Genomic DNA, 22,795 nt, shown 5'->3' with positions numbered 1-22,795 from the left:
CTGCTGTGAGTCAGCAGCAGCTGTGCGATCTGGAATTGCTGTGCAGCATCTAGCTTGTCCCCGGTAAGGCAGCAGCAGCAGCGTGATCTGGAATACCCGTGTGGCATACGTTTCCCCCGGTAAAGGAAGCAGTGCATCCAGAATTCCTGTGCAGCATCTAGCTTGTCCCCATAATGCAGCAGCAGCGCGATGTGGACTCCCCGTGTGGCATACGTGTCCCCCGGTAAAGACAGCAGCGCATCCGGAATTTCTGTGCGGCATCCAACTTGTCCCAGTAATGAGGCAGCAGCGTGATCCAAACTTTGCCAAACTCCCATTCCCGAGCGGCATAGCAGCAGCCGCTATGAGATTTACATTGCTGGTCGCCTCTTCTCATCGGGGTTATGTGTCTGCATTAGCCGCGTGACAGTGGTATCCGGGCAGCGCGGGACATCTTCACCCACTATGCTCGCAGCTCACCTTGTGACCCCGGCGCACGTGCGCCGCAGGTCATGAGAGGACGCCAATACATGGAAACACGGTGGCCTCTGGAGGACACAGCAAGGATAGTGGGTCCCACGCTGCCCGGATACCACTGTCACGCGGCTAATGCAGACACATAACCCCGATGAGAAGAGGCGACCAGCAATGTAAATCTCATAGCGGCTGCTGCTATGCCGCTCGAGAATGGGAGTTTGGCAAAGTTTGGATCACGCTGCTGCCTCATTACTGGGACAAGTTGGATGCCGCACAGGAATTCTGGATGCGCTGCTGCCTTTACCGGGGGACACGTATGCCACACGGGGAGTCCACATCGCGCTGCTGCTGCATTATGGGGACAAGCTAGATGCTGCACAGGAATTCTGGATGCGCTGCTGCCTTTACCGGGGGACACGTATGCCACACGGGGATTCCACATCGCGCTGCTGCTGCTGCCTTACTGGGACAAGCTAGATGCTGCACAGCAATTCTGGATGCACTGCTTCCTTTACCGGGGGACAAGTATGCCACACGGGGATTCCAGATCCCGCTGCTGCCTTACCGGGGACAAGCAAGCTAGATGCTGCACAGCAATTCCAGATCGCACAGCACCTGGATAAGTAATGACTTGCCACATTCGGACTATAAGACGCAGTAACTTTTTCTCCCCACTTTTGGGAGAGAAAAAGTGCGTCTTATAGTCCGAAAAATACGGTAGTTACCTAAGGGTCTGAACTTTTTTAATATGCATGTCAAGAGAGTATATTACTATTATTTTTTTTAAATTATAAGCTTGTAAATAGTGATGGATGCGACACTGAAAAAATGCACCTTTATTTCCAAATAAAATATTTGCGCTTACATTGTGATAGGGACATAATTTAAATGGTGTAATAACCAGGACAAATGGGCAAATAAAATGTGGGTTTCAATTAGGTTTTAATTATGTTAGCTGTCTGATAAACCACCAAAATAAATACAGTATATATAAAGAATACCCGTTATCAGTAACAATTGCTTTTATTGAGCCATGTTTGAAGAAATCGAGGGCATAGGAGTTGAGGTGTAGGGTCCTTCCACAGGCATCCACTTTTTCCAGGTGAAACTTTGGGAAATATTTTTGAGGAATGTGAATTTTTTGTAGTGTGATCTGTTGAAAAAAAAATGTAGAGAATTAAGTTAGTCTAGAACATTTTCATAAGCATTAAACAGGAACTGTAAGCAAAGTTTGAACTTCATTCCAATCAGTAGTTGATACAAGGGTGTATCAACTACTGATTGGAATGAAGTTCAAACTTTGCTTGAACCATGAGAAATCTATACCTTTTCTCAAACGGATCATCAGGGAGATCTGTATGGCTGATATTGTGGTGAAACCCTTCCCACAGTGTGATGTCATAACTTAGGTACTCACATCACACTGTGGGAGCCTTGTTGCATTGTGGGAAATACTAGCTGTTTTCAACTGCCATAAAAACAGCACTCCTTCCACAGACATCAACTGCCAGCAGTAAAGATGTTGCCATGTTATAAATTTCACAATGCAAATTAGGGAGAGGAAAAATTGTACAACAGGCAAACACTGACTAAATCATTTATACATAGTTGTAAAAGTTAAGCACTTTTTTCATTATGTTATTTTCACTGCAGTTCCTCTTTAAATGCCACACTGAAACATTTCTGTACAGTATTACATTTTTAGAGAAAAGAAAATATATCATACAGTAGAATCCCCTTATAGTAAACTCCAAGGGACCAGAAAAAGTGGATTACTATATCAGATTTGGTCATACGTTGAATATTTATGCAGATCCATTTGCTGGGACCTGGGGACTGAGTTTATTATATCCAGAGGTTTATTATACCAGATCATTTTACCTACCTTATATATCTATTTTGTACAAAAACACTGTAGTACCTTACAGATACCCTTCCACTATTTGCCAGGATCATCAGCAAGAAGTTATAGGCGGTAACTCCAGCACTTGTCCCAAGTAGGGATGATCGCTGGATTCCGCGGAATTAAGATTTCCGCGATTCCGGACGGAATTTGGTGATTCCGGTTCCGTTGCGAAAGAACGGAATCGCTATAGCGGAATTCCGCGGAATGCTATTTTTTTTTTCCAGCAAATTGATTTCTGCCTAAAAATAAGAATTTCTGCTCGCCAGACTTAGAATTTCCACACAAACCTTCCTCCTCCTCCTCCCTTCCCTCCTCCTCCTCCCTTCCCTCCTCCTTCCCTCTTGTCTTCCAGGGAATTCTAGGATGTGAAAAGCCAGCTCACATACATTGGCCAGGAATCGAACCCAGGTCTAGTGTTTGGAAGGCAGCTCTCCTCACCTCTATACCACCACCAACACTATATGCTGAAGCCAGCCTAGCATGTACCATTGTGATATATCCAAGAGAAAAATGAGCTTGCTTAGGGATTTGTAGGATGTCAAAAGCCAACTCACATACATTGGCCAGGAATCAAACCCAGACCTACCGCTTGGAAGGCAGCTATCCTCACCATTATACCACCAACACTACACACTACAATCCTACATGCTGAAGCCAGCCTAGCATGTACCATTGTGATATACCCAAGAGAAAAATGAGCTTACTTAGGGAATTTCAGCATGTCAAAAGCCAGCTCACATACATTGACCAGGAATCGAACCCAGGTCTACTGCTTAGAAGGCAGTTATCCACACCATTATACCACCAACACTACATGCTGAAACTTCTTGGAGCAGACTTACTTCCTCCCTCCAAAAGACACACATACATCCCCATAAAATCATTCAACAGCAACTGCATGCACAGTCTTTGTGGTACACAGTCTCTGTGGCACAATCGGTTAGCGCGTTTGGCTGTTAACCGAAAGTTGGTGGTTCAAGCCCACCCAGGCATGGCCTTGCCTTTTGTGTTCAACAGTTGACCGAAGAGAACCCCAGATAGCCGTGTAGATTCATTCCTCTCTCTCTCTCTCTAATAGGGATGGTCACCGCTTTCCGCGGAATTGTATTTTCCGCAATTTTGGGCGGAAATTGGTTATTCCGTTCCGTTTGGTCAGAACGGAATTGCTTTTTCAATTCGGCGGAATTCCGAAATTGCCTGTGAAATTCTGTCGGTATCAGTTGATGGTTTTAAGGTGAAAATTCAGTTCAATGGCATCAAGTCCTAGAGAGAGCGAAAGAGAGCTAATTTTTCTCTTGGGCATATCACAATGGTACATGCTAGGCTGGCTTCAGCATGTACCATTGTAGTGTGTAGTGTTGGTGGTATAATGGTGAGGATAGCTGGCTTCCAAGCTGTAGGCCTGGGTTCGATTCCTGGCCTACCTGGTTTCATTTGCAATTACTTTAATTTTTCCGCCAGTATGCGGAATTCTGCAAAATTCTGGCGGAAATGTCATGGCGACGGAATTTAGCGCTGGCAGAATCCGCGAATTCCGGCGGAACGGAATTTGCTCTTTCCGATCATCCCTAGTCCGAAGGACAGTTTGAGGCCCAGGTCTTCAGCTTGTTGCTTTTCCCATTGAGCCCCCTACTCTATTCTAATCTCCCTCTTTGCTCTGTGTCATCTCCTGTTGTGCACCCCATCTGCGCTGTCAGATGGCCTGCAGCCTGTGGGTATGTTTTCTTCTGAAAAGTCCACATTCAACATCATTATAGTTGACAACTTACATTTGGGCAAGTAGGCTGCAGCTTTAAAGAGAATCTGTACTCTAATATTCTTACACTAAAAAGCATACCATTCTATTCCTTATTTTCTCCTGTGCCCCTCTGTGCTGTTTCTGCCACTCTCTGCTGCAATCCTGGCTTGCAATTAACAGTTTTAGGCAATGTTTACAAACAAACTAACCAGCTTCTAATAGGCTCAGCTAAGCATAGTGTGTGAGTATGCAGGGGGCCTGCAGAGGGTGTGTATCGCTTCTACCAATCACAAGCAGCCCTGCACATTCCACACAATCAAAGCCTTAGCCCGACAAACAGGACAGAGGAAAGATACATTGATTTATTACAGAGACAGTGTAATTAGGAAGAGCTGCAGTAAGCCCCAGCACATTAGAACAGGCATAGGAACTCATAGGATAGAAGAACTAAGGCTGAAAAAATTGTTACAGAGTCTCTTTAAATTTCCCATAAACAGTGATTTTAGTAGGATTTTAATTGTCTTTAAACAATGGAGCCCTTCTTTTTCCATTGAGCCTTTTTCCATTGAGCTAACCAAAATAACCACAAGGAGAGTATAGGGGACTAAAAGAGACTGAAGAGCCCTCCTACTAAAAAGCAATGCTTAGTTTGGTTTTCCTTCTTAAAACAGAAGGAATTTACAATAATTCCGCTTTAAATGAACATCTGTGGTTACCCACAATGCACCACTACTGAATATGTAAATGGTCTCTTTATGCCCCTGAAAGCTAGGCTAGCATCCAGAACCGCTGGCATATAGCACACTTATAGCTTTAAATTTTACAGAGCCACATTAACCCCACATTCAGACAGCCTGTTTTGGACTTTTGGTCCTCATCAGTGCATGGCAGAGATTAACATGGCTCTATGGGATAGGGTTTGGACCAGTACAACACAATAACCACGCAGCTTGGAGTGACCCAAAACCACAAGGAGAGTATAGGGGATTAAAAGACACTGAAAAGCCCTCCTACTGAGCTAACTGTGTCTCAAAAAGTAGAAAACAGATGATGTGCTCAGACATTAATGCACCTTCCATCTTTTTGTAAAGTTGTCATTGGCTTCTTGGCTACTGTCCTCATAGTCCTTCTGCTCATTCTTGAGCAAATTTTCTTTTTGTGGGCGTCTCTAGGAAGGTTGGCTACAGTTCCATGGACCAAACTACTAATTCATATTTTCAACTGTTGTCACAAAGGACATCAAGCTGCACTAGTAATATTGCCAAAGACAGACAGCTCATGGCTATATTACCAATAATAACGCCATACATTACACCAATAGCGCAACCTGTGGTACATAGGAAATACCTTAAAGGGGAACTGAAGAGAGAGGTATATGGAGGCTGTCATGTTTATTTCCTTTTAGACAACACCAGTTGCCTGGCAGCCCTGCTGATCCTCTGCCTCTAATACTATTAGCCATAGCCCCTGAACAAGCATGCAGCAGATCAGGTGTTTCAGTGGTTCAGACTTATAAGTCTGATCTGACAAGACTAGCTGCATGCTTGTTTCTGGTTTTCATCAGATACTTCTGCAGAGAAATAGACCTGCAGGGCTGCCAGGCAACTGGTATTGATTAAAAGGAAATAAACATGACAGCCTCCATATACCTCTCTCTTCAGTTCCCCTTTAACACTCACATTACCCATGTACTGTGTTGCATTACCATGCACTACCTGCGCATACTGGGCAGCATGGTGGCATAGTGCATGCCTTGTAGCGCTGGGTCCCCGGGTTCAAATCCCGTTAGTGACTGCACAACTGAAGATGTGTGTTACAAACTAAAGAAAACAGCCTCTAAAAATTACTCTAAGGCCTGCATGCATTGGTTGGCACCCCTACAAATAAAGCTCCTATTAGAATATCTTTATAGAATAAGCTATTGCCTCATACAGTATGCAAACGTACATGGAACAAATACTATTCATTTAATCACTGAAGGCATAAAGCATTTCAATGAGTTATAAGGATACCAAATCGACTTGTCAATGAGGCAGGTCTAAGCAGGTTAATACACCAGTTGAATGTAGTATTTTTTTATTCTGTAAGTCCGTCTACAATGCTAGCTAACAATTGTTTTGGGGCCTGGAGGGGTCCCCTTTCTCAAAGCACAATGAAGACTTGTCAATGAGATGCAAATAATTCTTGCTTGCATGTCTGTATACAGCGTAGAATTTTAAACACGTGGTGCTTGATTCACAAAAAGGTACTAAGTGTTAGCATGCCTGTGAAAAGCCCCTTAGCATGCCTAAAGAGACTTTGTACGCACTAATACGCATGCGAAAAGTTTGCGTGTGCAAAGTTTAGCACTGTGCGGTGCGCACGAAACGTTGCACCGGGTGTGACTATAACGTCGCACTGGGTGCATCCGTTTCAGGCGCACCCGGTGCAACGTTTTAAGGGCACCCGGTGCAACGTTATAGTCAGCGAGGAGAACGCCAGCGCATACCACTAAGGATGCATCTGAATTGACCACCAGCTCATGTGTGCAGCACCTAAATAGACTTTCTGCACACTTCGCATTCAATTCAGTTGCAAATCATATGCAAATCTGCTACTACTTATCATGCAAACCGGAAACTCAGAAGGAGTTCTTCTCGCTGTTCAACAAAATGTAAGTTACACTTTTTTTTGCTTAGCTGCTCCCAAGGTTTTAAATTTAGGTTAGGTCACTTGCCCGGAGGTTTGCCTCACCGTGGCGCAAGTGTCTAGTACATTATACTTTGCATGCAAACCATATTGGAAACTAAAGTTCCTCCTCGCGTAATAAATGTTAGCATTTGTTTTGGATGCAGGGCATGCATTTTTCAGTCTAGCAGAGGCGGTGTATGCCTGTGCGATTAACCATTCAATTGCAGCATGTGTTCAGGGATGCGCAGCCTTTCCCCCACTGTTTCTCAACGTTATAGTCACACCCGGTGCGACGTGTCGCGCGCACTGCGCAGCGCTAAACTTTGCGTGCGATCAATAAAAGCTTTGGACGTGCTAACTGCTTAGCACCCTAGTTAGCACGCCCAAAGCTTTTAGGCGTGCTAACTTAGATAGCACCCTTTTGTGAATTGAGCCTGTGGTGTACATATGAAAAGACCGCAGAGAAATTTGTGGGGTGAAGCCAAATGATGGCACTCCTCGAATTAAATGATGTTCTGGCTGTTTTTGAAATTTTTTTTACTGTATCCCTCCCTATTACCAAATTTTACTCCTGTCTTCCTTTCCTTAACCTTCTGGGGACCGCGCAGCGTAAATCCTACGTCGCACTTGTGGCTGCCTGATGCAGTGTAGGATTTACGCCACCTGCCATTTCCACTCCCGAAGCGATTGTGCGCACCCAAGAGGGGAGATTAAGCTGTCGTATGACAGCTGCCATCTCCCCTCAGTGATCAGAAGCCGTCACGATTGTCTCCTGATCACGTCATCACTACGATTGCTGGCCGATCGTAGTGGTCACTATTGGCAGCGGCGGTCTGAGGGGAAGAAGAGGACAGGGACTCGCCTTCCTGACATTCCCCCTGGCGATCGCGATCTGCCTTAAGTGTCGGGTCCCGGCTTGATGATATCATTCTGCTTTGTATTCTTTACAGAGCAATGGTAGGTCCACAGTAATATGTGGGGGAGGGTCATGTCAAAAATTCATATTTACAATGTCTTCTCCTCCTCATCTGCTACAGAAGCTGGAGTCCATCCAGTATCTGTGTTTCAAAGTGTTCCCATGACAAAATGTGGTCTCCATTCTCAGATTGGAAAACATTCAAAGATATGTTGGGCATGGCAAACAATGAACTCCTCAGAAGTAAGAGCTTTAGGGGCAGGGCATTAGGAGACTGCTAAAACACTGCCTAATTGTTCATGCAAGTTTCAGTTAGGAGCTGACAAGCCCACTTTAAGTACAGACCCCTGCTGTACACAGGTACAAGGAAGGAGGGATAAGGACACAATCCCTTCAGCGACAGTGCAGGTCTAGACTAAGGGATGCATTTAGTATGTAGGGAAGGGGAGGTGGGCCGATGGATTAGCTCACGAGAAGCATTACAGATTGGACAATGCAAGTGGAGAGAAAAATGAATAACTAACTTAAAGGGATCTAAGCAGCTCCTGTCTTCAAACAGCTGAAAGGGCTGCCATGTTTGAGAAGTTCACCTCCCTGCTACTTTTCCACTGCCATTTTCCAGGCTAGATGTGAAATTCTTCAAGTGTGATTAATGTTTTCTGTTTGAAGAACAGTGGAGAAGACTCAGGGTTTGTTTGGTCAATTAAGTCTGATGAGGTGATTTTTTTATCTACTTTCATCATCTTTCACCTCAGTCCACAGGTCCTTTCACTGACAGAAGAGGTGGCCTTAAATGTAAAAAGATGAGGTAAAATGAAAGTTGTTTTTTTTTTTTTCTCTAATAAACCACATTTTTAGAATGCATTTTTAATTTGCTATAGAGCTGCCCTGGGAGTTAAAAATGATGCTTGGTTCACTTTAACCTCCCTGACGTTAAGCAGTTTAAGTGGCTGCGTACGCAGGAGGGATTTTTTTAATTAAATGGTTTTTTTTATATTAGCTAGCACTAGGCTAGCTAATTATGCTGCCCAAGCCCCCAAGCACCTCTGCGACCCCTCTTCCCCCGATCGCTGCCGGCAACACTCACCCGTCCGCGATCCCATGAGAGCCGCAGCTTCCCAATCAGCATCACTCGTCGCTATGGCGATGATCGGACATGACGGGTACTGATTGGGCCATCGCGGGATCTATGGGGGGGTATGTATACCGGAGGTGATCGGAGGGGACCGGAGCGCCTTGGGCAGCATAGTTAGCTAGCCAAGTGCTAGCTTAACACAATTTATTTTTAAAAAATCCTCCCGGGGCGATGTGATCCCCTGCAGTGGCTAGCCCGACACTGTGTCGGGCATACCGCCAGGGAGGTTAAAGAGGAACTTCAGCAAAAAGGGGAATCAAAGAAATCAAAACATTGCAAAGTGAAATGTTAAAAAATAGAAAAGAGATCAAGAAATGACTGATATTCGCCATGTCATTTGTTCATGTTGTGTGATCAACAATCAGCCTGCACTTCATCATGTAGTCCTAGGTCCTGAAATCACACAATATCAGCCATACAGACATCCCTGATGATCTATTCGAGAAAAGGTAAAGATTTCTCATGGCAAAGGGGGTATCAGCTACTGATGATTGGGGTGACATTCAATTATTGGTCAAAGTTCCTCTTAAAGCTACTAGATCCCTCTCAGCACATGGATGAGTGAGTCGTCTGGCCGAGGGCATTGTTCTTTCCACTTGCTTTGTCCAATCTGATAAATTCTCTATTTCAGGTAAGCTTTAAAGCAAAAAAAGCAAATCTGTAATTATGGCAGGAGAGAAATGGCAAAGAAAAAGTGTTTACTAATGTTTTTTTTTTTTTAATTTCCTTTGGAAAGCGTTTTTTGCTTGTTCACACTGATTGTCAAAGGGATTATTCTAGATGTCAAAAGCCTTGGCTTCTTTGCCTGATGTTGCTTACATTTTTCATGGTCAAGTCATCATGATCTGTGTTTCCAGACAGACATGCAAATGGTGATATTCCACTTCTTCCCTCCGAGCTTGACAACAGATGATCCACCAGGGCTGAATCCAAACATTCCTTTCCGGAAAAATCTGAATAAGAATTCATGTAGTATTATTTCGGAATGGTCAATGAGAGGACTATTCATTCCAAGTTGATGCAAATTCTAAACAGCTTGGTCAATTTCTTAGTTATATCAATTGGTATCAAATTCATAAAGATTGATCAGTAGTTATAATCGTGCATTTCTTTGTAAATAGATATATGTAGGCCTCTTTTTGGCCACCGGGTAACTCTACTGTGTATAAAACACTAACAAGAGTGGGGACATAAATGCTGTGTAATTCTGCATTTTAATAGCACCTGAAAGGGTGACAAAGAAGTTGTGCAATACAAAGAGGCACAAACAGCACTAATATAAGATCTGCAAGTTAAAGTGGGCCTGAACTCTTGCACAGGACAAAAGGAAAACATAGAGAAATGCACCCTGTATGTATTTAGAGAGTTTAGCCTGTCTAATTCACCCTTATGTGTGACTAATCACAGTGTAATTGGATCTCTCAGCTGTGTCAGCTGGTTGCCTCAGCAGAGCAGCTAATTTGTGAACATAGGATGTTAACCTTATGTCTGCTTTCATGAAAGCAGGAAGTAGCCACACTGCACATTTATTGCAGGATTTGTATCCGCTGTAACAAATACAGGTTTTTACTTTAAAAGTTATTATGCTTTATCTTATCTTTTAGAGCAGAGAGGAAGTTTTGAGGTCAGATCTGCTTTAAGGAAGGCACATTGGAAAGGCAGCTCCAAGCATGGGCGTAGCAATCACTTCTGCAACTCCTGCCATCGCAGGGGGTCCAGAGGCTTTGGGGGCCTCCTCCTCTTCCCAACCGCAAGTGCAGCTAGTTAGCAAAAAAAACCTACCTGTTTGCTCACAAAAACTGCAGAAGAGTGTGCAATTTTTTTTCCTGCTTCCAGACACTGATTCACAGCAGAAAACTCTCTGCTGCCATTCGCCGGCTCTCAATCACGTGACCGCATGGGGTTCGGGACCAAGGGGGGCCCATTCTATCAGGGGGGCCCTATTAAGTCTAGTTACACCCATGGCTCCAAGTATTCAGTATAGGTAATGGTATGGTAGTTTTACTGTGTATGTACTTTGGAGCAGGCAGCAGGAACTTACGAGTTCCCTTAGAAATTGCATCAGAAGTTCTGTTGTGCAAATTTCAAACTTAATCATAGGTCATTTTATGTTTTGGGTTTTTTTCTTTATCACTTACTGTACTTTGTCTTAAAGAGACACTGAAGCGAAAAAAAAAATTATGATATTATGATTTGTATGTGTAGTACAGCTAAGAAATAAAACATTAAGATCAGATACATCAGTCTAATTGTTTCCAGTACAGGAAGAGTTAAGAAACTCCAGTTGTTATCTCTATGCAAAAAAGCATTTAAGCTCTGCGACTTTCAAAGTCGTGGAGAGGGCTGTTATCTGACTTTTAGTATCTCAAGTGTTATTGAACTATTTACTTTTTCTCTGCCAGAGGAGAGGTCATTAGTTCACAGACTGCTCTGAAAGAATCATTTTGAATGCTGAGTGTTGTGTAATCTGCACATATTATACAATGATGCAATGTTAGAAAAAACACTATATACCTGAAAATAAAAATATGAGAATATTTTCTTTGCTGCTAAACTTCTAGTAATTATCCATAGTACACAACCAATTCATTATATCATATATTTTTTTTTCGCTTCAGTGTCTCTTTAATGCATGTCATTACTTTTGAAATATTTTGGCAAGGATTCTGTGAATAATACCTGTATTTACTGCATGGAATTCTCCAAATCATACCAACTTTGTCATACCGTAAATGTTCAAAATAGCCGAGTCTCCTTCCTCTTGCAACCAATAAAAGATATTTAACTTTGTTGTTACCACCCTGAAACTTACTGATCTTTGAGAGAGGAAGCTTGTATTCCTCCTCCATATTTGCCAACTTAGAAGCTGTCAGAATACACTGACCAAAGATCACTGCCACGCTTCTGTTGTATTCTTCCACAACAGCAGCAAAGTCATCTGGTAGTTTTTCAAGCTGGACCTGCATAAACAAAAGCAGTACTATAAGTTCATACAGTTCTGAAACATGCTTTTCAAAGAAAATATGGATTCATACTGTAAATTAGGAGGTCTTTGTATTCTGGATAAAGGAAGGAATATTATGTTTTCAATGGGAGAAATATATATAATCTTAATCCAGCACTAGTTCCCTAACGTACCCCTGCTATGCAGCTGAAACTCCGCTATACTTATCCTTCAGACCTGGTGGAACGGACCCTACTCCAAAAACGAATTCTTGCTTAGCTGAGCTACAGGTGTGGATGCATGATAACTGGTTGAAATTGTGTCGGGCGATTTATGACACGGTCATAAATAACCGGAAGTATAAAAGAATTTAAGGCTCTTTTAAACAGGAGGAGTCTTAAAATCAAAATCTAAGACCTCCTACGAAAGGGGACAAGTATTACTATACCAAATGCCCAACCCTAGGGGGGCGTGGCTGGCCGGCAGAGTGGATGGCTGCATAGAGGAGAGCTCCTGATCCCAGCCTTCACATACAGCGACTTTAAGCATGCCAGGACCGGAGGAGACCGTCCCAACAGCCATGGGGGAGGATATGGAGACATCGGGGACCCAGCAAGCCGACACCCAACGCCCGCAGAGGATCCCTGACATCTTTAAAAGACGGAGGCCTGGGCCGCGTGGTGAGCAAGATGGCGCCGGCACCGCCGGGACGCGTAAGTCCGCAATACCAGTACGCATGCAGAACGCATCCCATACACTTAAACAGGCATCATGCGTACAGAATTCCGCATCCAGCGACACAGATGTCTCCCACACTTCTGCCTCACAGGCCTCTGACGCAGCCCTAACTCACAGCCCATCTGCCTTGGAAGACACAGACTCAGGCACCCCCTCTCCCACCTTCCTAAGCCCTGTTAAATCCAGGCCCAGGCTTTCGGGCCCTACAGACTCACAGGCAGGATTCTCTTCACAGCTGGCGGCAGCCTCAGAGCTTGGCAGCATGCAACCATCTTCACAAGATGATAATTTGCCTATAGACCGAGCCTTTCTACGTGACATGATCATGGCCCTGGAACGTTCCATGACTAACAAAATGGTGGCGATAGCTAACTCCTTGCAGCGATCGGTGGATGACCTCGGAGTTCGGGTATCTTGTAATGAGGACTGTGTTGCTAAATTGATAGACGAGCATAATAAAACAGTTTCTGAGCTGGATCGCCGTGAAGCGAACGAAGAAGCGATGCAATTGAAAATTGCAGACCTAGAAGATCGTAACCGCCGTTGCAACCTTAAATTCCGTGGTATTGAAGAGACAGTAAATAATGCACAGCTTAAGGAATTTTTGATTGATATGGTGAAATCAGCGGTGCCCCAATTTTCCAACATTGAATACACCATAGAACGAGCCCACAGGCTGCCTAAGCCTGCTCATCTGCCAGAAAGAGTTCCTAGAGATGCTATAGCTTGTTTTCAGTTTTATCACGTTAAAGATGCTTTTTCTTTTTTCATGAGACAACATGGAAAACTGCCGGAACCCTACAGCAGCATCAAAGTTTTTACCGATCTTTCGCAATTTACCTTACAAAAGCGTAGATCCTTGGCCCCACTGACAGCGTACCTCAGGGAGCAGCAGATCCAATATAAATGGGGTTTTCCTACAAAGCTTCTTCTCTCTCGAGATGGTAAATTCCACACTATTACCACATTGGAGCAAGGAATCTCTCTTCTTAACAGCATGAGCCTGCCGGTGACTCTCGATCAGCTGGAAGCACACCGCAAACAACCTTTGAATAGGCTCCCTCGCACCTGGCGCACTAATTCCTGAAGAGGCTGGGATATAGCTCCCTGCCTAGGTGTTTTCTTTTTGTTCTTTCCCGTAGTGAATTTAACTTTACGGGTATAACCCCCCCCCCCCTCTCAGTGTGGTCCTAATTAAGCCACTGAGAGTATCTGGGCCTTTTTGTTGTGGGACAGTGAGGTTTGTTGCCCAGACAAAATGTTAACATTGACATTGATGTTTTTTTCTCCTATTCTTTTAGGTACCATGCACAATTTTGTTTGTTTGTGTTGTTTGTTTTTTTTTGTTTTTCTCAAGAGTCCTGAATGGTCAAAATCGTGATTCACTGATATATCTCGAAGTTATGCTGATTAAGTTCATATTCTTATCATGCCTAGACAGTTTAATTTGATTACGCACAATGTCCAGGGGTTGAATGAACCAGTCAAACGTAGAAAAGCCTTCCAACATTATCAGAGCTTAAAAGCATCAGTTTTGTTTCTACAAGAGACTCACTTTATACAGTCCAAATCACCCACCTTTCTACATAGATCGTATAGCAGGTCCTATTATGCCTCATTCACTAAAAAATCCAGGGGAGTGGCCATAGTGTTTCATAACTCTATTTCGTTCTCACTTATAGATTCTTACGCAGACCCCGATGGTAGAATTCTGATCCTTAAGGGTATCTTGGAGGGTAAATCTGTTACGTTGGTTAATTGTTATGCACCCAATGCTTCTAAGACAGCTTTTTTGCAATTGCTGGCCCCTCAAATAGAAAGACTATCTTCTACGCATTTGATTATAGCAGGTGACTTCAATGCTGTAGCCAACCTCAGCTTGGACAGATCAGTTCAGTCCCCCTTTGCTCAGACTTTCCCGAGAAGACTCACTAGCCTTCTATCAAGACTTAAGGTTATCGATATATGGAGATCATATAATATTGGTTGCAGACAGTACACCTTCTTTTCTCATCCCCGTCAATCTTATGCCCGCCTAGATTATATTTATTTATCTCCCGTAATCGCATCCAACTCCTCCACTTCAGACATTGTCACCTGTAGCTGGTCAGACCATCACATGGTTTTATCATCCTTGGTAGGCTTTGGCTTGCCCTTTAATCCTGGTAATTGGAGGCTTAATGACTCTCTCCTAGCGGAGGAATCAGATAGAATTTTAGTAAGGGGTGAGATGGAGGAATATTTTTTTTTTAATAGTGAAGATAATACTTCTCCCATTCTAAGATGGGCGGCCCATAAGCCAGTCATGAGAGGCATTTTTATTGCAAAGGCTGCTAAGGCTAAAAAACTGAGATCGCAAAAATTTTTTACACTATCGACAGAACTGGATCTATTATATAAGCGCCACTTCGGGACTACCTCTAGAGAGATTTTACATGAGATTAATTTGAAACGAACTGAACTGAATTCTATTCTTGATAATTCGCATGCTAGAGCATTGAAATTTTCTAAAGCTAGATTTTTATTGCGTGGAAGTAATCCTTCTACCCAGTTTGCTCGCAAGCTTAATCAATATTATAAGCCCCCACATGTTTATAAATTGAAAAACACTAGAGGCATAGAAGAAGTGTTACCTCCCAAAGTTTTAAAAATCTTTGAGGAATACTATCAAAATCTTTTAGGGTCAGAGATAACATCTAATACTACTGAGCTTAAAGAGACTCCGTAACAAAAATTGCATCCTGTTTTTTATCATTCTACAAGTTCCAAAAGCTATTCTAATGTGTTCTGGCTTACTGCAGCATGTTCTACTAGCACCATCTCTGTAATAAATCAACATATCTCTCTCTTGTCAGACTTGTCAGCCAGTGTCTGGAAGGCTGCCAAGTTCTTCAGTGTTGTGGTTCTGTGATGCATATCCCCCCTCCAGGCCCCTCTCTGCACACTGCCTGTGTAATATTTAGATTAGGGCAGCTTCTCTCTTCTCTCTTATCTTTTACAAGCTGGATAAATCCTCCTCTGAGCTGGCTGGGCTTTCACATACTGAGGAATTACATACAGGCAGAGCTGTCTGCACTCTGCAGGAAGAAACAGCCTGACACTTCAGTGGAAGATAGCTGCAGGGGGAAAGAAACACACAAATGATCTCTTGAGATTCAAAAGGAAGGGTGTATACAGTCTGCTTGTGTATGAATGTATTTTCTATGTGTGGACATACTGTACATCAACCTACTTCCTGTTTTGGTGGCCACTTTGTTTGTTTATAAACAAACTTTTTAAAACTGTTTTTAACCACTTTTAATGTGGCGAGGAGCAGCGAAATTGTGACAGAGGGTAATAGGAGATGTCCCCTAACGCACTGGTATGTTTACTTTTGTGCGATTTTAACAATACAGATTCTCTTTAAATCTTGGTTAGATTCCCTTCAGTTGCCCACATTGACCTCGGAACAACTACAATCCCTCAATGCTCCAATTTCCTCTACAGAAGTAATAGCAACGATAAAATCTCTTAAATCTTCCACTGCCCCTGGCCCAGATGGGTTTTCTCCACTATACTATAAAAAATTTGCTGACACATTGTCATTCCCCTTGACTTCTATGTTTAACGCTATTCTACAGGGTGAGAAACTCCCTTCAGAAATGCTCCTGGCAAACATGACCCTACTTCCTAAACCAGATGCCGACCACTCTTCCCCTGCGGGTTTTAGACCAATTTCAATCCTGAATAATGATATCAAACTCTTTGCTAAAATTTTGGCGTCACGATTAGGTACCATGGTGGGTGATTTGGTTGCTCCTTCCCAGACTGGTTTCATCCCTGGTAGACAAGGCTCTGATAATGTAAGATTGGCAATTAACATTCTACAAGATGCAGAGATTAAGAAATCAAAGTTTCTGATGTTGGGTCTTGATATCAGTAAAGCATTTGATTCTGTGGGTTGGCAATACTTGATCTCTGCCCTGGAGAGCTTCGGCCTAACCGGTTCCCTCATTACAGCAGTTCTAGCTTTGTATGATTCCCCATCTACCGTGATTCGCATCCCTGGGGCAACTTCCACTCCCATTCATCTTAAACGAGGCACCTGTCAGGGGTGTCCTCTCTCCCCATTGCTGTTCGCCCTTGCGTTAGAGCCTTTGGCGGTGGCGATTAGACAACATCCCAATATCCATGGATATGGTATTGATAATATTAAGCTTTCTTTGTATGCTGACGATGCTCTCCTATTCCTGACTAGACAATTAACCTCTTTACCTAATCTTTTCCAATTATTAGAGACTTTTGCAAACTTTTCGGGGCTTAAAGTTAATTCGTCCAAATCTACAGCCCTCCCGATCAATCTATATCCACATACGATTAGATGGTTAGATTCTACTTACAGTTTTAAATGGAGTCATACTAAATTTAAATATCTGGGAATCTTTCTTAGGGCTGGTGCACACCAAAACCCGCTAGCAGATCCGCAAAATGCTAGCAGATTTTTAAACGCTTTTTTTTATTTTTATGAGGCGTTTTGCTAGCGTTTTGCGGATTGCTGCTGCGGTTTTCAGTATAGTAGATTTCATATATTGTTACAGTAAAGCTGTTACTGAACAGCTTCTGTAACAAAAACGCCTGCAAAACCGCTCTGAACAGGCGTTTTTCAGAGCGGTTTGCGTTTTTCCTATACTTAACATTGAGGCAGAAACGCATCCGAAATCCAAAAAATGCCTCACCCAGGCATTTTTCGTTTCTGCAAAACGCCTGCCGCTCTGGTGTGCATCACCCCATTGAGATACATTGACCAAGCAGATCCGCAGCCGCAAGCGGATCTGAAAACGCCCAAAAAGCCGCTCGGTGTGCACCAGCCCTAACACCTTGCTTTGGAGACCTATATGGAGCCAATTTTTCACATACAACTACTCAAATTATACAACTCTTGAAGATTTGGTCTACATATAAGGTGTCATGGCTGGGCAGAAATGTTGCTTGTAAAATGATTATCCTTCCCAAATTATTATATCTGTTTCGTATGCTTCCTATAACTATAACCAAAAAATCCATATCTATTATCCAATCACAAATCAATAAATTTATTTGGGACGGTAAACCAGCTAGAGTTCAGGCACAGATTCTTTACAGACCCCCCTTGCAAGGAGGAATTGGCTTGCCGAGCCTATGGCATTATTACCTAGCCTCCAAACTTAGTCAATTGTTGGATTGGAACATAGATTCAAAGCCCCCGGCATGGTATCAGCTGGAATCTACCTCAGTTTTTCCTTTCCGCCTCAACTCACTAGCCACGATAGTTTCCAAGAAGGATTTGACAGTCCTTGCGGGCAGGAATAGGATTGTATCGTCACTCGCCAAACTTTGGATTTCTATAGCTTCTACATATAAACTTATGACTTTTCCCTCCCCCAGGATTTCTATCTTCGGTAATCCTCGGTTTGTTCCTGCTTTTAGGAACCCGCAGGTTTTCTCCTGGTGGAGGGATAAAGATCTCCATACAGCTAATAGATTTTGGATAAGTGAGGTTCCGATTACCTTTAACATGCTCAGATTTAGTAGAGACGCCCCTATGGAAGAAGCATATCGATTTTGCCAAATTAAACACTTTTTCTCTTCAATCTTTTCCTCATCTCCAGTATATGACCCTACTATGTTTGAATCATTATTTTTTGTTTTTTCTCGTAGAAAAGGGTTAATCTCAATACTTTATGCTCTACTGCTAGGGCGTGATCATGATGATAAAATGTCATATATGAGAGCTTGGGAGCGAGATTTAGGTATCCAATATGATCGCACTGATTGGTCTTCTGTCTGGACTGCTGTCTCTGGGGTGATCAAATCAAACATGGTAAAAGACACGGCTTACAAGATTTTGTTTCGGTGGTATTATACACCGTCTAAATTACATAAAATCTATCCTTCGGTCCCATCAGCCTGTTTTCGGGCCTGTGGTATGGAAGGCACATTGTTACATGTTTTTTGGGATTGCCCCATTGCACAGCAGTTCTGGAACACATGGAAATCTATGGCTAAAGAGGTGTTTGGCTTTCCGATGTCCTTAACCGCTCCCCAGGCCCTATTGTATACACAGAATGATGATGTCCCAGGTAAATTAAGGCCATTATACAGATACATGTTATTGGCGGCTCAATGGTCCATTGCTTATAAATGGAAATCCACTGACCTTGATTTAGCATTGGTTACCCAACGTCTAGACCTTATGATGTTGATGGATCGAGTGTACTATCATAGTACTGAGAACATGACCAGATTTGATCTTATTTGGGAACTTTGGAGGGCTCATAGACATCTTTAGTCAACCCTAGACATGTGCGTATACTGCAGTTAACTAGACATACAGGTAATTTATACTTCAGGACTCCTGTTTCTAATAGATATATAAATTGAGGTTTTTGTTCTGTTTCTTTTTTATGTGCGGTGCTGGAGAGCAACTTAACTATGTTTAGAGACAATCGAGAAGGACCGATCCCTGGGATCTCTGCTGGAGGTACTCGGTGCCCCATTTCCCAGGTTGAATGGTCCGATTTTATGGGCCGAGCTCCCCGGCCGCATCCTTATTTTTTCGTTTTATGTTTGTTTTTTTGCTTTTATTTTTAGGTTATGTTAATCAGACTCTCTTTACAAATCACTTGTATAATTGATGTGCTATTTGACTGGCGTCGAATGTTGTTAAATTTGATAATCTGTTCAATAAAGCCTTTTAATACAAATGCCCAACCCTAAGTTCAGTAGTGAGTTTTCTCAATACATTGGCACATTATTTAAAAATAATTTATTTATGAAATATACATAAAGTTGTCAGAATAATAACAAATCAAATTACTGAATTATGTAATAACCACCAGATACTTCCTGGTGTAAGATGACTACACAACGTCAGAGCAAAGTTGACCACAGATGTTAATGATGACCAATAAAAACACAGGCAATGTAACCACAAGATATCATACATTTTACCTCACTGCAAGGCTAGATTATAGTGCACCGTCTATCTTGAAGACAAGGGAAAATATGGCAGCGACCTAGCTTGTTTAAAACTCCAATATACAACCAAGAATAGCATCTATTTTACTTTTCCTGTAAACTCTTAATTTATAAAGTAAAATCTAATTTAAAAACAAAGGAAAGGTTATGAATTTTGACCTGCTCTGTTAAAAAAACTTTTATATCAACCAATCTCTTTCCTTATTAATTTACACGCTTGGACATCGGAACACATATATTAACCTCCTTGACGGTTATCCCGAGCTCAGCTCGGGGTAACCTGCGCAGGAGGATTTCTCAGGCCCCGCTGGGCCGATTTTTCACAATTATTTTTTTTATTGCACGCAGCTAGCACTTTGCTAGCTGCGTGCATATCCCGATCACCGCCGCTCGCCGCTGATTCGCCGCTACCAAACGCGCCGCGCCGCCCCCCTCCAGACCCCTTGCGCAGCCGGGCCAATCAGTGCCAGGCAGCGCTGAGGGGTGGATCGGGATTCCCTCTGACGTCATGACGTCGGTGATGTCATCCCGCCCCGTCGCCATGAAACCGAGAAGGAAATCCCATTCTGAACGGGATTTCCTGCTTGCAAAGATCGCCGGCGGCGATCGAAGTAGGTAGGGGGATGCCGTTTGTCAGCAGCTATCATGTAGCTAGCTCTAGGCTAGCTACATGAATAATAAAAAAAACTTGCTGCGCCGCCCCCTTGCCGACCGAATTGGAACGGCAAGGGAGTTAATACATTTTTTTGGGAAAACATTAACCCACAGTAAACACAGATGTCCCTGGTTTGCAACTCAGGGAAGGTGAGCGTTTTAGGGTCTGACTGTACAATATATGGAATCAACGAATGTCCAATCATATATCTTAATTAGCTATAATATAATTGAAATTCATATTTACCAATTATATGAAATATGGGAACCTGCCGGGCCTATGGTGTCATCCCGATCTCCCTCTCTTTGGAGACTTCTTAGGTGTGAGTGTCCTCAAGGCTTGTAGGGCATGAGAATCTAGGAGTCTTGTCATTAAGATTGTGAGAGTGTGTGAAAGTCTGGGAGTCTTTCCTTCTTTCAGAGTGTGAGAGTGTGTCTTGAGTGTACTCGTAATTTATCCCTCTTCTTATCTAAAACTCAACCCCTGGGGATTAATCTCAACCCAATCGGAGTTGGTGGGTGTATTCTTTCAAATTAAAATGTAACTTAGCTAATTGGAATACGTAAACATTTTTTTTTCCTGGATGTGTAGTATTCTAAAAAAAATCCTCTAACCTGCTAATCCAGTGTTTAATACTATGTTGACATTGTCTTTTGGGATGGAACAATGGTTATAATCTCTTAAAACAAAAAGTAGGCTTCGAATACACATGACTGGCCAAAACTAGCTCTTTCTACAAGGTTGGTGTTTGAGAACAACATTTACAATCCAAAACTGGCAAACTCAGTAAATATGGCTGTGTCTCTGTGTCTTAAGAGTTAAACATTACCATTTTAACAAGCACAAATGCAAGCTCTGTTTGTAGCTGTAAAATACACCGGAATATCTTTCACATTTGGTATTCAGTATATATTCCATATATTATCCATTTAACTATATAAAAGAATATGATATGTTTATTCTATTACTACATATAAGACATTCTAGATATGACATATACAGAAAATTCCTAATAATAAGTGTATTCACACATGCCTGTCATTATATTCAGCCTGCATATTCTATCCTTTAAGATGCCTTCTACCCTTAAAGCCCCATCTACACGGAGGGACATTGTAGCGATCCGGCGGCTCGATTAGCCGCCGGATCGCCTCTTCCGCGTGCCCGCCGCGTCCCCGCTCGCCGCGCGTGCGCCGCATTCGATTCCCCGCTCGTCCCCGCCGGCGCCGCTTATCTCCTGCACGATTCCCTGCCATTGTCCCCTCGCGGGGATTGAGCAGGGAATCGGCGGTACGGAGATCCGTCCTGTCGGATCTTATCAATCGAGCCGCATCAGCGGCTCGATTGATAAGCAGCATCGCGGCCGCATTTACTCGTGTAGATGCGGCTTTAGACTGTGGTAAGCACTTAGATTGTAAGGTTTGTTTGAAGCTTACAAACTGCTCCAAGGTTATACAAACATTTGAATCAATATAGTCAGGGAGACTTTTAAGATTTGCTTAAAGATTACCATAGTCACGTATACCTGGTAAACTACGCTATCCTTCCTAATGGTACGTACACACTTGCGACTATGGTCGTTTGAAACAGCAGCTTAACGATCGGTCTCCCGACAATCGGGTAAAGCACTTTACCAAACGATCATTAAGTACAACGACGAACGAACGATATTGGCACGATGAGAAAATCCAACAGGACGGATCATATTGAATGACAATCGTTACAAAACTATAGTGTGTACAGGTATCTACCGAGAACGATCGTTACAAGGGCCAATGCGCCTGCATTGGATTTTGGCCAGCTTTCGTACTTCCTGTGTAGCATAGCCTGTAAAGATTGTTACATTACAAATTTCAAATCAACTTTGATTGCAAGTTAACCATATTTGTATCTATTGCAACCCCATGTTTGTGTTTTGTTTTTTTAAATTATATAAATATGTACGCAACATTTCCCGCTGATCGTTCTTTTCTGCGAGAACGATCGTTAAAATGTTTATGATGATTGCTGCATCCCATCGTTGCATTCCAATCGTTTCAATATTGTTCGTCTGGTAACTATCGTTCCTTGTAAACGATTGTTATTGCAAGTGTGTACGTAACACAAGTTTCACTGATTCAGTATTAAATTGACTATATAGCATTACATTTTTATAAATGCAACTAGCAGACCCACGCCCGTTTAAAAACGGGCTCTAGGGTCTGTTTCTCGCCGCCGCCGCCTGCCTTATATACTGCGCACGCGCGCATCTGACACGCACTTGCACCCACCGCACACGCGCGCGCACCTGGCCACCCACTCACACGCCCGCCTGGCTCCCTGGCCCTGTCCTCCTGTCTCTGTGAGGCTGGTTCCGTGCTGAGCACATGCGCAGAAGCAAAAAGCACGGACCCAGCTACACAGAGACAACACATGCAGGGACACGGGTTTTATTATAGAGGATATAAAAAGATCTATTTCTTCATAGCCCTATAATAGATCAAACATGCATAATATACATTAACTCAGAACACACTTATTAACATCTATAATAAATCCTAAAATCCTAAAGGGTTATACTCTATAAGGATAAAAATTATATGTTTGATTTTCTTTAACCTAAAATCTCAATTCATTGTTCAGTATTTGGAAAATCCGACAA

At 42.8% G+C, this 22,795-nt stretch overlaps 1 protein-coding gene across 1 annotated transcript in view; it reads right to left on the bottom strand.

The window, feature by feature from the left end:
- The window catches only part of LOC137563181 (probable ATP-dependent RNA helicase DDX60), a 231,692-nt gene that overhangs the window by 9,821 nt on the left and 199,076 nt on the right, over positions 1-22,795 (bottom strand). Inside the window, exons 33-35 of the mRNA XM_068275363.1 lie at positions 11,634-11,781; positions 9,641-9,774; positions 1,458-1,609 (exon numbers count right to left, since the gene is read on the bottom strand). Of these exons, the coding sequence (XP_068131464.1) occupies positions 1,458-1,609; positions 9,641-9,774; positions 11,634-11,781 (434 nt within the window). The remainder of the gene's footprint in view (positions 1-1,457; positions 1,610-9,640; positions 9,775-11,633; positions 11,782-22,795) is intronic.

The sequence above is a fragment of the Hyperolius riggenbachi genome, chromosome 1 (assembly GCF_040937935.1).
Source record: "Hyperolius riggenbachi isolate aHypRig1 chromosome 1, aHypRig1.pri, whole genome shotgun sequence".
Lineage (NCBI taxonomy): Eukaryota > Metazoa > Chordata > Amphibia > Anura > Hyperoliidae > Hyperolius > Hyperolius riggenbachi.
Note: the sequence above shows the minus strand (reverse complement) of the source record. Positions and strands in the feature narration are given on the sequence as shown.